At 50.4% G+C, this 16,416-nt stretch overlaps 1 protein-coding gene across 1 annotated transcript in view; it reads right to left on the minus strand.

Annotated features, from left to right (window-relative positions):
- The window catches only part of FGF11 (fibroblast growth factor 11), a 47,594-nt gene extending 31,651 nt beyond the window's left edge, over positions 1–15,943 (minus strand). The window contains exon 1 of the mRNA XM_083707156.1: positions 15,492–15,943. Coding sequence (XP_083563282.1) covers positions 15,492–15,684 — 193 coding nt within the window. The 5' untranslated portion in view covers positions 15,685–15,943. The remainder of the gene's footprint in view (positions 1–15,491) is intronic.
- Positions 15,944–16,416: the final 473 nt, after the last annotated feature.

A 16,416-nucleotide genomic window follows, 5' to 3' on the forward strand; every position in this document is an offset into this window, starting at 1 on the left:
AATATTGCCCACACTGACTTACAGCAGCTCTCCAAAATTTCGGAGGGGGGGTTTCTCTCCTACTATAGTCTGTGGCCGATTGAAGATGGGACCATTTGGGTTTTCCCCCCCTACACCTATGCCTCTAGGGGTCTATTCCATGGGTAGGCAAACTAAGGTCTGGTCCAATCGCCTTCTCAATCTGGCCCGCGGACGGTCCGGGAATCAGCGTGTTTTTACATGAGTAGAATGTGTGCTTTTATTTAAAATGCATCGCTGGGTTATTTGTGGGACATAGGAATTCGTTCATTTCTCCCCCCAAAAATATAGTCCGGCCCCCCACAAGGTCTGAGGGACAGTGGACCGGCCCCCTGCTGAAGAAGTTTGCTGACACCTGGCTCTATTCTGCAACATGTCACTGATGCAATAAGAGCGCATTAGTGCCGGGTTTATACCGCATTTACGCTGCGCTGTTCATCGTTCCGCTTTAGCAATCGCCCTGCGATGTGCCGCCCGACGCTATCGGCATTCTTGCACCGCAGCAAAAAAAAAACACAACACAAAATGACAAAATGACCCGGAAGGTGGGCAGTTTGAAAAGGCATTGCAGGGATGTATCAGTGTGTCCACGCAAAAGGTTTTTCCAGATGCAAATAGTTTTGAAAGGAGGGTCGCAGATAACTGTCCACTAAAAGGATGTTCAAATGATGGCTTTAATCGACTTAAATACGATTCCTGCATTGCTGGGGCTGAGGCTAGACAACCCCTTGGCCTACGATTCTACAATTGAAATGTATAATTTTTCTAAAGTCTCAAGCCAGAGTACATTTTGTCCAGGCGCGCTCAATACGGAACAGAAATGACCTTTTCACACATGCAGAGAAAATATGCATCGGATGTGAGTTGGAGCCAGGAATTTGCAAATGTGAGGAAAGGTTTTTCAGAAGAGAAATCGGGAAATTGTGACTGCTCTCAAGGAAGGAAGGAAGGAAGGAAGGAAGGAAGGAGGAAGGAGGAAGGAGGAAGGAAGGAAGGAAGGAAGGAAGGAAGGAAGGAAGGAAGAAGGAGGAAGGAAGGAAGGAAGGAGGAAGGAAGGAAGGAAGGAAGGAAGGAAGGAAGGAGGAAGGGAGGAAGGAAGGAAGGAAGGAAGGAAGGAAGGAAGGGAGGGAGGAAGGGAGGGGAAGGAAGGAAGGAAGGGGGAAGGAAGGAAGGAAGGAAGGAAGGAAGGAAGGAAGGGGGAAGGAAGGAAGGAAGAGGGAAGGAAGGAAGAGGGAAGGAAGGAAGGAAGAGGGAAGGAAGGAAGGAAGGAAGGAAGGAAGGAAGGAAGGAAGGAAGGAAGGGGGAAGGAAGGAAGGGAGGGAAGGAAGGAAGGAAGGAAGGGGGAAGGAAGGAAGGAAGGAAGGAAGGAAGGAAGGGGGAAGGAAGGAAGGAAGGAAGGAAGGAAGGAAGGAAGGGGGAAGGAAGGAAGGAAGAGGGAAGGAAGGAAGGAAGGAAGAGGGAAGGAAGGAAGGAAGGAAGGAAGGAAGGAAGAGGGAAGGAAGGAAGGGGGAAGGAAGGAAGGAAGGAAGGAAGAGGAGGGAGGGAAGGAAGGAAGGAAGGGGGAAGGAAGGAAGGAAGGAAGGAAGGAAGGAAGGAAGGAAGGAAGGAGGGAGGGAAGGAAGGAAGGAAGGAAGGAAGGAAGGAAGGAAGGAAGGAAGGAGGGAGGGAGGGAGGGAAGGAAGGAAGGAAGGAAGGAGGGAGGGAGGGAAGGAAGGAAGGAAGGAAGGAAGGAGGGAGGGAGGGAGGGAAGGAAGGAAGGAGGGAAGGAAGGAAGGAAGGAAGGAAGGAAGGAAGGAAGGAAGGAAGGAAGGAAGGAAGGAAGGGCTGTCTGTTCATCCGAACAAAGAAGAGTCCTGCTGCATCAGGCCAACGGCCCATCTAGCCCAGCATCCTGTTCTCACAGCGCCCAACCCAGTGGAAAACCCGCAGCCAGGATTCAAACCCGCAACCAACACTCTCCCTTCCTGCGGTTTCCAGCATCGCTGCCTCCGATTGCGGAGGCAGAGCGTAGTCGCCCAACCATAGCCCTCTTCCCCTCTGAGAGTTTGTCTGACCCTCTTTTAAAGCCGTCCAAGTTAGCAGCCCCAACCGCTTCATGAGTCGGGGAGTTCCACGGCTCAACTATGCTCCCCCCAGTTTCAAAAGCAGCCCAGTAAAGTTGGGCTTCTAAGTTCTTTAAGGAGAGAGGCCCAAACACCCCCCTCTGTTCCCGGCGCTGCCAGATCAGATAACATTGCAAATTCGGCCCAGGCTGAGCGAAGAAGGGGACCCAGGTGTCATGGATCCCGGCTCCTGCGCTTCTCCCTATTTAGAGGCTATGATTGTACCTCTAAATACCGGTTGCTGAACATCACAGGTGGGCAGAGCACTCTGTTGCGTCCGTGTCCTGGTCTCTGGCTTCCTACTGAGGCAGCTGGTCGGCTGCTGCGATAACAGGATGAGGGCCAGATGGGCTGCCGGCCTGATCTAGCGAAAGGATCTTCCGATCTTCTGATGCCCCCGTTTTCCCTTTGAGTGGGCGAGAAACAACTCAAGAGGGAAGTCTAGGTTAAGGAGGAGGTTCTGCGCCCTGAACGGAGGCCGGGTCCCGAATTCGAACCCTGCTCGGAGAAAGATCGTGAGCTTCATTCAGTGCCCAATGGGGGCAGGTCGACACAGAGAGCCAGAGTTGGGTAGCCAGGAACCCTGGGAGAGACCAGGGTTCGAATCCTCAGCCATGAAGATCACAGTCTCTTAGCCAAACCGACCTCACAGGGTCGTTGTGAGGGTCAAATGGGGAAGGGGGGGAAAACTGGGATAGCTCATGTGCTTTAAATCTGCATTGGGTGCTGTGGCCCGTACCCTAAGATGAACTGAAGGAATAAAAGGTTCCTAGTATGAGAGGCAGCGGTGGTGTAGTGGTTAGAGCGTCGGCCTAAGACCTGGGAGAGAGACCAGGGTTCAGATCCACACTCAGCCACGAAGCTTGGGGGCCAGCCATGGCTTCTCTCAGCCTATCCTACCTCGCAAGGTTGTTTCTGGGATGAAGGGAAGAAGGCAAGAGCCAGTTGCGCTACCTTGAGCTCCTCGGATGAGAAAAAGGCAGGATATAAATGCAAAATGAGAGCATTACAGGTTCCCGACCTCCCAGCTAAACGGACCGGAATAGTCCGCGACCAGAAGTTCAAGAAGGATACTGACAAAGTGGAACGTGTCCAGAGGAGGGCAACCAAAATGGCCAAAGGCCTGGAAACGATGCCTTATGAGGAACGGCTAAGGGAGCTGGGCATGTTTAGCCTGGAGAAGAGGAGGTTAAGGGGTGATATGATAGCCATGTTCAAATATATAAAAGGATGTCACATAGAGGAGGGAGGGAGAAGGGTTTTTTCTGCTGCTCCAGAGAAGCGGACACGGAGCAATGGATCCAAACTACAAGAAAGAAGATTCCACCTAAACATTAGGAAGAACTTCCTGACAGTAAGAGCTGTTTGACAGTGGAATTTGCTGCCCAGGAGTGTGGTGGAGTCTCCTTCTTTGGAGGTCTTTAAGCAGAGGCTTGACAACCATATGTCAGGAGTGCTCTGATGGGGTTTCCTGCTTGGCAGGGGGTTGGACTCGATGGCCCTTGGGGTCTCCTCCAACTCTAGGATTCTATGATTCAGAAGGAGGAGGAGTATCAGGAAGAATGGAATAAATTTAATGATTATTTAGTTAAATTTGCTAAGTTAAACTAGCTGAAAACAGCTTGCAGATACTTAATGGGCTAAGGATTTTATTTATGTTAAGTGATGAGTTAATATGTTTAATTCCATAAGGTGACGATCTAAGGATGTTAATGCTTCTGTTAAATTTTATAAAAATTGGGATTTGGAAAAGCGTTAAAAGGACACGCAATGAAATTCAACCAAAGGGAAGCGAGGAATTCACTTAAGAAAGTTAAGAACTGTAATTTTCAATGAGGCTATGATTTGTGTTTGTTTGTCTTGTGTGTGTGTTTGTTTGTTTATAATATTGTGAAAACTAATAATTTTTTTGGAAAAAAATAAATAAACCACCTCATAAACATTAAAAAAATAAAAATAAACACACAGCCTCGATTGAAAGTGATTCGAACCCAGAACCCTCTTTCCTGGTTGGCGCTGCTGCAGAACAGACTCCTCTCTCTCTCTCTCTCCGCAGCCTTCTTCGTCCCCACACGCTTGCAAGATTTAGCAAATTAAAAGAAGGAAAGGCTTGTAACATCCCGATTGTCACACTCCAGAACTGCTGCCTGATCTCCTCCCACTCCGAGACATATTACTCATCGGCGGAGGGTCTTACTCCACATCCGTTCCCATTTACACGCCGGCAGCCAGTCCCTGAGCCGTTTGGCTGCTTAAAGGCGCACCGGAAAACACACAAGGGTCCGGCAGAATATTTTAGATTCCCGTAAAGCGGGGAATTGCAGGAGACAGTGCACTGCAAAGTACCTTTGCTTTCACACAATCACAGAACCCTACGGGTCGGAAGGGGACCCGAGGGTCATCTAGTCTGACCCGCCCCCAGCAATGCAGTTATCGCAGGAATCGCTGACAGGTGGCCACCCAAAGACCACCACCTTCTCAGGAGTCTGTTCCACAACTCTGATGCTCTGAAATCTACCCAGCTCTACCTCTCTTTCAAATCAGAACCAGTGAAGGCGGTGAAGGTCCTGTGTGTCTGGAGGCGGTTGGAGGATGGATGGCGGCTAAAAGATTGAGGTTGAATCCTGACAAGACAGAAGGACTGTTTTGGGGGGACAGGAGGCGGGTGGGTGTGGGGGAGTCCCTGGTCCTGAATGGGGTAACTGTGCCCCTGAAGGACCAGGTGTGCAGCCTGGGAGTCATTTTGGACTCACAGATCTCCATGGAGGCACAGGTCAAATCTGTGTCCAGGGCAGCTGTCTGCCAGCTCCATCTGGTACACAGGATGAGACCCTTCCTGTCCACAGACTGTCTTGCCAGAGTGGTTCATGCTCTGGTTATCTCCCGCTTGGACTACTGCAATGCGCTCTACGTGGGGCTACCTTTGAAGGTGACCCGGAAACTACAACTAATCCTGAACGCAGCAGCCAGACTGGTGACTGGGAGCGGCTGCCGACACCACATAACACCAGTCCTGAAAGACCTGCATTGGCTCCTAGGATGTTTCCGAGCAAAATTCAAAATGTTGGTGCTGACCTTGAAAGCCCTAAACGGCCTCAAAGGCCCAGTAGACCTGAAGGAGCGTCTCCACCTCCATCGTTCTGCCTGGACACTGAGGTCCAGTGCTGAGGGCCTTCTGGCGGTTCCCTCCCTGCGAGAAGCCAAGTTACAGGGAACCAGACAGAGGGCCTTCTTGGTGGTGGCGCCCGCCCTGTGGAACGCCCTCCCATCAGATGTCAAAGAGAAAAAGAACTACCAAACTTTTAGAAGACATCTGAAGGCAGCCCTGTTTAATAGGTTATTGTATTTTAGTGTTCTGTTGGAAGCCGCCCAGAGTGGCTGGGGAAACCCAGCCAGATGGGCGGGGTATAAATAATAAATTATTATTATTATTATTACTTCTAAAGTTTAGCCGCAATCTCTTTTCCCGCAATTCGAATCCGGCACCCACATGCGCTACAGAGCAAACTACGCTGCTTCGTCCTGAGGGCTTTCTGCATGCTGAGCGGATGAGCGACAGCCCAAGATACTAGATCTCATGGTTTTTTATCAACAGCTGCTTTCGAAAGGGCCTCATGTCGAGAATCAGGCCATTGGCCCTCTGCTAAGTCAGCACTGCAGGATTTTAGGTCTCTCCAGCCTTGCCTGGAATTTGAGCGGTGGGATTTGAACCCTGGACCTTCTGTGCATGCAAAGCAGTGGCTCCGAGCTTCAGCCCTCCCCCTGCAGAGAAGATGCCTGCCTTGACCCACCTCTGGAGATTCCTGAGGAAGTTCAATGCAACACCCCCAAGGCAAAAAGACTGAGGTCAAAACAGAGACACAGGTTAGCAGCCAGCTAAGAGATTTTACTTTCTTGGGCTCCATGATCACTGCGGATGGTGACAGCAGCCATGAAATTAAAAGACGCCTGCTCCTTGGGAGAAAAGCGATGACAAACCTAGACAGCATCTTAAAAAGCAGAGACATCACCTTGCCAACAAAGGTCCGTATACTTAAAGCTCTGGTTTTCCCAGTAGTGATGTATGGAAGTGAGAGCTGGACCATAAAGAAGGCTGATCGCCAAAGAATTGACGCTTTTGAATTCTGGTGCTGGAGGAGACTCTGGAGAGTCCCATGGACTGCAAGAAGATCCAACTTCTTCATTCTGAAGGAAATCAGCCCTGAGTGCTCACTGGAAGGACAGATCCTGAAGCTGAGGCTCCAAGACTTTGGCCACCTCATGAGAAGAGAAGACTCCCTGGAAAAGACCCTGATGTTGGGAAAGATGGAGGGCACAAGGAGAAGGGGACGACAGAGGACGAGATGGTGGGACAGTGTTCTCGAAGCTACCAGCATGAGTTTGACCAAACTGCGGGAGGCAGTGGAAGACAGGAGTGCCTGACGTGCTCTGGTCCAGGGGGCCACGAAGAGTCGGACATGACTAAACGACTAAACAACAACAACAACAAATAGAGGCGGTTTTGTTGTGTTTCTCTTTCTGCCATAGGGCAGAAAAGAAGTCATCTTTCCCCTGTAGCACAACACAGACTTGGGTGTTTGCAGCGACAGGGGCGAACTGATTGCAGTCCAAATGTCCCGATTTTCCAGGGACGGTCCTGGGATTGCAGAAGCCGTGTCCGTTTTCCGATCTGATCCCACAATTTCCCCCGCTTCTCCTGTTCCTTCCCTTCCACGTCTCGATTAAAAATGCAAACACACAAATTCTCCTGTCCTTTATGGAAACAGAAGCCTTTGCGCTCTCGCTCTCTCTGTAGATGCAAAAGCAGACTCCTGTTTATTCCGAAAATAAAATCCCTGCACCAAACGAAGTTGACATATAAAGTCCTTTTGAAGGAAAAGGCCAGCAATCTGCTTCAAATTCTTTAATTGCAATGCTTCCACAGCCAGCCTTTTTAAATAGGAAACACCGTGGAACGTTTAGTATTGCTTTCTTGTAAATGGAGCCTCACGCTGTCTACTCAGAAGTAAGCACCACTGTATGCAATGGCGTTTACTCCCAGGTAACTGGGTAAAGACTGAACAGCCTTACACTGCAATCCTAAGCGTTTAAGTCCCACTGAGTTCAATAGGATTTACTCTCCGGTATGTCCCTGATCACTCTCAAAGTTTCTATTATTATTATTATTATTATTATTATTATTATTATTCCCTTGACTTCTCCCTGAAAGGGACTCAAGTCAGCTTCCAGCCAAACTTCGATTTCTTTCCACTTATCTGCGGAAGGCGTTGGACACAATTCCTTCCCTTGCACATTTTCCCCCTTACAACAATCCTGCGAGAAGACTTCTGGGAAAAGATTTATAATGAATTGAAAAAAATGTTGAAATATACATTTATAAAGAAACCACAGGCCTTTCTTCTTGGAATAACAGGTTTGGAAATGCCCAAGAAAGATGTTAAACTATTTTTGTATGCCACAACTGCGGCTCGTATTTTGTTAGCTAAAAAGTGGAAAACCCAAGAAATACCAACTGTAGAAGAATGGCAGATGAAGATGATGGACTTTTTGGAACTAGCCGACCTGACCGGAAGAGTCCGCGACCAGAAGGAGGAGAAATACCACAAAGAATGGAAGAAATTTAATGATTATTTAGTTAAATGTGTTAAGCTAAACTAATCGGAAATAGCTTCCAGATATTTAATGGGCTTAGGATTGTATTTATGTTAACTGCTAAAATAATGTGCTTAATACTATAAGGAGAAGATTTAAAGATGTTAATGTTCAATTTAAAGTGTATAAAAATTGGGTTTTGGAAAACCGTTATAAGGATTTGCAATGAAATTCAACTAAGGGGAAACAAGGAAGTCGCTTTACAAAGTTAATAACTGTTCTTTTCAATAAGGTTATGATTTATGTTTGTTATGTTTGTTGTTTTGTGTTTTTGTTTGTCGTTAATATTGTAAAAATCAATAAAATTTTTGAAGGAAAAAAATAATACAACAATCCTGCGAGGCAGGTGAGCCAGAGAAATCTTCATTGCCTCAAGGTGACGGATGTTGATGTGTATTTGATGTGGGAGAAGCTTTTTGATGGAGGATGAGATGTCCCTATTCTCAGTGGAGAAATGTTGAAATGTGGGGAGGCGATGGGACTTTTTGTAAGACAGTGGTACCTCGGGTTACAGACGCTTCAGCTTACAGACGCTTCAGCTTACAGACCCAGAAATAGCACAGTGGACGCTCGGGTTGCGAACGTGATCCATGCGGGAAGCACGTTCGCAACTCGCAGCACCGCATCTATGCATGCGTGGCTTGCGATTCGGCGCTTCTGCACATGCGCAAAGCACAATTTAGCGCTTCTGCGCATGCGCAAAACCTGGAAGTAACCAGTTCCGGCACTTCTGGGTTTGGCGCAGTGCGCAACCTGAAGCGTCTGTAACCCAAGGTATGACTGGGTTGCTTCAGGATGAGAACAGAAATTGTGTGGCGGTGGCAGCGGGAGGCCCCATTAGCTAAAGTGGTGCTTCAGGTTAAGAACAGACCTCCGGAACGAATTAAGTTCTTAACCCGAGGTACCACTGTCTGGCACCCTGTCTGAGGCCAAGACTGGACCGTCTCAATTCTGCGCCACCTCGGTTCGCCCATACCACTCTGAATCGGGTGCTGAGTGCGAATTCTGAAGCCCAGCCTCTTCCGCAGGTTCAGGAAGGGGCAGAGAAGTCCCAAGGGGCTGGATGTGGGTGCCTGCACGGCCTCTGAGCCCTCCCCACAACTGGCAGAGGCAGAATCATATAACACACCCACCCAAAAATACACATGTATCATAGAATCTTGAGAGTTGCAAGGGACCCCCAGCGGTCATCCAGTCCAATGCCAAGCAATGCAGGAATCTCAGCCGAAGCATCCATGACAGACAGCTTAAAAAACCTTCAGGGAAGGAGAGACCATAATCTCGTTCCACAGCCGAAGAGCTCTTACTGTCAGAAAGTTCTTCCTGACGTTGAGTCGCAATCTCCTTCCTTGTAACTTCAAGCCACGGGTTCGAGTCCTACCCTCCTGAGCAGGAGAAAACAAGCTTGCTGCCTCTTCCGTGCGAAAGCCCTGGAGATATTTGAAGGTGGCTCTCAGATCTCCTCTCGGTCTCCTCTTTTCCTGGCTAAACGTCCCCAGCGCCTCAACTGTTCCTCATCAGGCTTAGTTTCCAGAACCCTTGGTCATCTTGGTAGTTGAAATAACCACTTTTCCTCTCTCGGCTCCATCACTGACCTCCACCTCCCTTTGCCTCTAAGGTCTCCCTTCTGCTGCTTTTCAGACTGTAAGCCTGATGGGGCAGAGACCGCCCCCTCGTTTTAATTTTTCGTTTCTGCAAAACCCCACATGCTCCTGAGCTCAGTATGAATTTTTATTAAATTCTTACACCGCCCTCGCCCGCAGATCTCAGGCCAGTTAGCCACACAAAAATACGAGATAATAAAATAATAGGCAGGCTCTTTTCATGTTCTTAGATGGGTATAAAGGCCAGGAGGTGTCCCTTCCCACTGGGAATCTGATTCCAGCAACCTGTGGTTGGGTTTTGGCAAGCTATTGCCTACGTCTTATCAAGCACATCTTTGCAACCAATGAGGACTAGTGACTTGCACGCCCTCCAAGTCAGGGCTCAGCAAACTTTTTCAGCAGGGGGCTGGTCCACTGTCCCACAGACCTTGTGGAGGGCCAGACTATATTTTTTTTGGGGGGGGGGGGGATGAACGAATTCCTATGCCCCACAAATAACCCAGAGATGCATTTTAAATAAAAGCGCACATTCTACTCCTGTGAAAACACCAGGCAGGCCCCACAAATAACCCAGAGATGCATTTTAAATAAAAGGACACATTCTGCTCATGTAAAAACACACTGATTCCCGGACCGTCCGCGGGCCGGATTTAGAAGGCGATTGGGCCGGATCCGGCCCCCGGGCCTTAGTTTGCCTCCCCATGCTCTAAGTGTCCCAATTTTCCTGGGACAGTTCCGGAATTACAGGCGCCATCCTGGTTTCGGACTTGATCCCAAAATGTCCTCGCCTCCTCCACCTCTCAGAGAACAGCTAAAAGTGGTGTGCGGCTGTGCAAAAACAGAGTCCTGTTTACACTGATAACAAATATGCACAAATATAGGATTGGGGACACCTGCCTTACTAGCAGTACATGTGAAAAGGATCTAGGGGTCTTGGTGGACCACAAGCTGAACATGAGTCCACAGTGTGACGCGGCAGCAAAAAGGGCTATTCTAGGCAGCATGATGAGAAGTCTGATGTCTAGATCAAGAGAAATAATAATAATAATAATAATAATAATAATAATAATAATTATTTATTATTTATACCCCACCCATCTGGCTGGGTTTCCCCAGCCACTCTGGGCCGCTTTCAACAAAATATTAAAATAGCAATGCATCAAACATTAAAAGCTTCCCTAAAGAGGGCTGCCTTCAGATGTCTTCTAAAAGTCTGGTAGTTGTTGTTCTCTTTGACATCTGGTGGGAGGGCGTTCCACAGGGCAGGCGCCACCACCGAGAAGGCCCTGTGCCTGGTTCCCTGTAACCTCACTTCTCTCAATGAGGGAACCGCCAGAAGGCCCTCGGAGCTGGACCTCAGTGTCCGGGCAGAACGATGGGGGTGGAGACACTCCTTCAGGTCTACTGGGCCTTTGAGGCCATTTAGCGCTTTCAAGGTCAGCCCCAACACTTTGAATTGCGCTCGGAAATGTCCCCCTTCTTCTGCCTTGGTCAGATCACACTTGGAATACAGTGTCCAGTTCTGGGCACCCCAATTTAAGAAAGGTGTCAACAAGATGGAACACAGAGAGGAGGGCGACCAAGATAATGAAAGGTCTGGAAACCAAGCCATATGAAGAACGGTTGAAGGAATTAGATGGCGCTGTGGGTTAAACCACAGAGCCTAGGACTTGCCGATCAGAAGGTCGGCGGTTCGAAGGTCGGCGGGATGAGCTCCTGTTGCTCGGTCCCTGCTCCTGCCCACCTAGCAGTTCGAAAGAACATCAAAGTGCAAGTAGATTAATAGGTACCACTCTGGTGGGAAGGTAAACGGCGTTTCCGTGCGCTGTTCTGGTTCGCCAGAAGCGGCTTAGGCCTGCTGGCCACATGACCCGGAAGCTGTACGCCGGCTCCCTTAGCCAGTAAAGTGAGATGAGCGCCACAACCCCAGAGTCGGCCACAACTGGACTTAATGGTCAGGGGTCCCTTTACCTTTAGCCTGCTAAAGTAGAAACTGGTTAGCATCTTCAAATATCTCACGGGCTGTCACATGGAGGCTAGGACCCGAACCAGTGGATTCAAGTCACAAGAAGGAGATTCCAGCTAAATATCAGGAATAACTTTCTGACGGTAAGAACAACTCAACAGTGGAACGGTCTCCCTCGGGAGATGATGGTCTCTCCTTCGTCGGAGGTTTTTAAGCAGAGATTAGATGGCCCGCCTGTCATGTATGATCTAGCTTTGATTTCTGCAATGCAGAGGGTTAGAATAGACAACCCCTGGTTTCTATTCTACAATCCCACAATTCTCTGATTCCTGCTAGGATACGCCGGCTTTTGACACCCGAGGTGCACGTTTTTAAGACCCAATATTAAACGGTGTCTAATATTGAGCGTTAATACCCTGGGACCTTGGGGGTCAAGGGCAAGCAATTAGTAATAATAACCCTTTCCCATTTTTTTGCAAAATGTCTGCTGCGCGGCTGGCTGTCCTTTTGAAAAATTAATCCCTCTTTGTGGTTTTAACTCTTGTTTTAATTACGAGTTACGCGAAGGCTCCTTACGGGTCTCAAAGATGGGTGCAAAGGTTTTAAGATACAAGGCGTGCGATGAAACGAAGAACAGAGGAGGAAACACCTTTTAAAGGAAGGAAGATAATGAGAAAAACAAGACGCTCGTCTCCCACAAAGTTCCACGGAGAGATCCGCGGTTCCTGGATGTGGAGGCCTGCATCGCCTGTCACTCTGTCATTCGCCAAGACATTTGAAGGACAAAATTGGCGAGAGGGGAGGGGGCTTCAGGGTGGCGGAGGGGAGACAGCGATTCTCTTTCCTATTCGGCTGTTGCAATTCCCCATAAAATACCCCTCTCTCTTTCTTTCTTTCTCTCTTTCTCTTTCTGTCTCTGTGTTGTCTTTTGAAATCCACCCGTTTCCAAAGAGGAACGCAGTGACTTGTCAAATGTGTACGGCTGGGTGGGGCGTGTGTGGAAAACGGCCACAGGAACCCGGCCCTTTCCATACAGAAAAGTCTATATTCTTTAGGGGAAACGGCAGGTTGCGGCCCAAAGTATCCGTGGGGTGTCCCAGCCAGGCGGACCCTCGCCGCTGGCACAGCCCCATGGGCATCGAAACAGGGGCACAGCTCTGCGAAACAGAGCGGAAGGATGGAAGAGAGAGTCCTCTGCGGGGTCAGATCTCTTCGCTTAGCTCTGCGGTTCCGTTTTGTGATTTCTAATATCCTTTTCCAGGGGAGATTTTTGCACCCTGAGCCGGGGAGAAGGGGTGCAAACACCCCACCGGCCCCCACTCAGCTGCCCCTAAGGCACCCAGGAAACACCGCAAACTAGGGGTTACCAGGGCACGCAGATTTTGAAGGATGGAGCGCTCTTGGTGGCACGTCCATTAATGTGGACAAGGATCCTCGAGGCTTTTCTTCAGAGGCCACCATGACTGAGAAACTCCCTCGAGGGAACAAGGTTTTGGGGGAACTGCTAAACAACACAGCCTTAAACCATCTCAAGCGTCAAATTCCTGCTCAACTATTTGCCTGGAAGGAAGTCCCATTCAACTCACTTCCGAGGCTGTTTTGTGATTCTCAAACTTTCGGGCGTTTTTCTCCTTCCTCCCTACAACGTCTAAAACGCAGAATAATTCGCTTTAGCGGAAAAAGCAGAATCCATGCAGAGCTTGCGTGTCGAGTGAGGGGCCACCCTTCCCATCAGGCCCAGGAACCCGGATCAATAACGTTTAGTACAACCTGAAAATAGGGGGCGAGGCAAGGAGACGGATCAGGCCCCTGGCCCCTGAGATCATTCAGTCTGGCCCTCTGCAATGCGAGCTTGCCGCCCAAATCTTTCGCTTTGCCACTGGCTGGCCTAAGAAGCGACCTGGTCCTAAATTAAGACCACTGGGGAGGGTTCCTCTATAGGCAGCCCAACCTGAAGCTGCTGTCAGGATTTGAACCCAGCACCTTCCGAGTGTGGAATTCGGGCTCTGGCACGGAGCCCCTTACAGACCCTTTCCACATCCAGCCCGGTGGCTTCATTCCTCTTCTTGAGCTTTTGAAATAGAAATTAAGGACTGCAGCCGCCCGCTGTAGCCACTAGGGAAGACAGCCCGCCTCCCCTTGCCCCCTGCCTGGGGGTGCAGCATCCTTTCCTGAACAGGCCAGGAGCAAGAGGTCTATACAGACACGACCACTTCGGCTAATAATAAGCCTTCGTTATAATTCCCCATCCCGGCACAATTAGGTAGCGTTTTGAGAATAAGCAAATATAGGATTTCACATTTGGGTGTGATAAACCCTCGGATTCCAGGACTCGCCAGCTGCGGTTTCATTTAGAGACCTTTAAAATTAATGGGCTATCTTTTTCCAAAAGCCGTAAAAACCCAAACAGGGCGTCGTTCCGTATTCTACAGAGCATCGCGGCTCGTTTATTCGGATTTCCACACACCGGGTCCTGCCGTTCAGCCCTCAAACCAGGCGCCTTGATCAAAAAGCCGGACAGGGCCTCTGACCATGTGCAGAGTGCTGCAAACCCAGGAATTCTCAGCTCTAAGTCTGGACATTGGCCCATCTTATTTCAGACAGATGGTTTCAGGGAGAGATTTTTGGATCACAGCCCTGACCATTGGTCATGCTGGTTAGAGTGGGTGGGGACTGGAATACGGCGATTCCCCCCACTGCTGAGGTTTAAAGGCCCGGACTTGGTGACAGGCCTCGCCACAGCCTCAGAAACAGCTGCAAATAATTGTTACTACGGATTCAAAAGCTTGCTAACTTTCCTCAGGCAGGGAAGGCGAACTAAAAGATCGATCCTTCCAAAGACTCGACAACAGAAGCCGAAACATTTCCCAGTAGGAAATAGTTTGACGAAGTTTAAGCTGCAAAAAGCAGCGCCGAAATTATTTATTTCTTCAAAATTACCCGCCCAACTTTGCAGGGACTCCTTCACACATTCTACTGTCCCGGACGTCGGTATGGTATAAACTTGCCCGCTATTTGTTTCCAGGTTCAGACGGACCAGTTAAAAGTAAAATAAATTTGTACTTTAATAACATTTTCAGCCAACAGGGGGCACCGGGCACCCCACTCCATAGAAGCCCCTCCAGGGTGCGTGTGAAATTTGTAGGTTTATGCATTCGATATGTGCCTTTTTAACCTAAGTTTCTAGTTCTCAAGAGAATGAACAGGTTTTTTTCCTGCAGGAATGAGTCCCACAGTTATCCAAGAGATCGCAGAAACAGAAGATTGCAGAACGGCGCCCCCTACTGCTGACTCAGAGGAGACAACGCTTCCGTCAAGCTGCATAACCAATGCCCCCTGCAGGAGACCCATGGAAGCGCAAGGTTGCAAACAGCGCCTCCTGCTGTTGAACCCAGAGCCCTGCAACTCGCAATGGACTATCCATATTTACAATAAACGTGCGAAGCCGTTGACCCCGGAATATATATATATATATATATTTGGGGTACCGCCCAGTCCTGTGGACCCCCTGGAAACGGAATCCCTCCCCTCGCGCCGCCACAAGCGGTCTGCATTAACCACAATGGGACGGCGCCCCCTGCTGTTGACCTCCAGGCACTGCAGTGTGCAGATAACTCACACCCCAACAAATTTTGGGGAGCGAGGGTCCTGTCACTGCAGGGCTTTGGGGCAGAAGAACACACTCCAAACACAGCAGGCCGTGGTTGGCGTGTTTCGAAGGCATTTGCATCACACACCTATCCAGAACCTTGGCCCAGCCAGTTCAACATTGCCATCACTGGCCGGCAGCATCTCTCCAGGATTTGAAGCCAGGATCTGACCGAACCCTGCCACCTTCTACACTCCAAGCAGCTGCTCCGCCGCCCAGCTACATTCATTTACAAACCAAGAGTCTAGACCTCATGGCTCCCCCTTAAGACCCAGGCAAGATAGCTCAGGACTGGCTGGCAGAAGCTCTCCAGGATTTCCAGACCCGGGCAGGCAGCATCCGTCTGCACTCGGAGCAGTCGCTCCCTGGCTGAGCCACAACAACCCAAGACCCACCTCGTGCCTGCCCACCCCTCCTCCGGAGAGATCCAGGATCCGGGACCCCCTCTCCGCAAGGGGATGGAGGGGGGGGGTCGTGTAAAGTGGGGAGGGGCGACTTACCGGGCGTTTTCTCCAGCCGCCCCTTTCTCCCCCCGCACAGTCTGACTTTGGAGATTAAAATGAGCAGTTGCTTCTGGCATAAAGACTTGGTCCCTCGAGGGCAAACCTTCCTCTGCGTGGAGACGGGCCGGCTGGCCACCGGGTCGCGGATCTCCCGTTTCTGCCGGATCAAGGAGCTGGCTAAGGCGGCCATGCCTGCCCCATCCGGAGGCGAGCAGGACTAAGGGGGCGAGGGGTTTTTGGGGGGGCGAGGGGGGCGCCCCCTCCTCTCTCTCTCTCTCCCTCCTCTCCTTCCACGCCCTCCCAGGTCAAGGCGTCCCGGCGAAGATGCGCTGCGGATCCCGCCGCTCTCCGGCCGGACGGCGCGGCTGGCAATCCGACGGAGCGGCGGCGGCGGGTTCGAGCCCCGCCAGCGGTTCCAAAAAAAGGGAAAACAATTTTTTAAAAAACTGGGTATCTCCTCCTCCTCTTCTGTTTAGGGTGACTCCAAGGTGGAGATCGCTTCCCTCCTCCGGGGCAGCCCCGGGAAAAGGGCGCCCCCCTCCGAAAGAGAGGGGGGTCTCTGCCGACGGCTGGCTCTCCCTCTCGTGCTAGGAGTGGATCCCATGACGGATCCCTCGCCGCCGCCGCCTTCGCCGGAGTGCCGTCTCCATCCCGGCTTCCGCTGCGCTTGGAGGGAGGGAGGGAGGAATGGATGGATGGAGGGGGGGCGGGGAGGAGACCCCGGTGTCCTTCAGAGCTTCAGAGGTTAATTATGTGTGGAGAGGGAGGGAGGGACGGAGGGAGAAGCCCAGGGGGTGGGCAGAGAGAGAAAGAAAGCGAGAGATCTCCTGGATCGAGGTGGGGGGGGGGGTTGGGGAGTTGATCTGGGTGTGTTAAGGGATAGACGGAGGAGAAGAGAGCAGAAAAGGAAAGGGAGGGGTGG

This window comes from Podarcis gaigeae (assembly GCF_964106915.1).
Source record: "Podarcis gaigeae genome assembly, chromosome: 13".
In the NCBI taxonomy this organism is placed as follows: Eukaryota; Metazoa; Chordata; class Lepidosauria; order Squamata; family Lacertidae; genus Podarcis; species Podarcis gaigeae.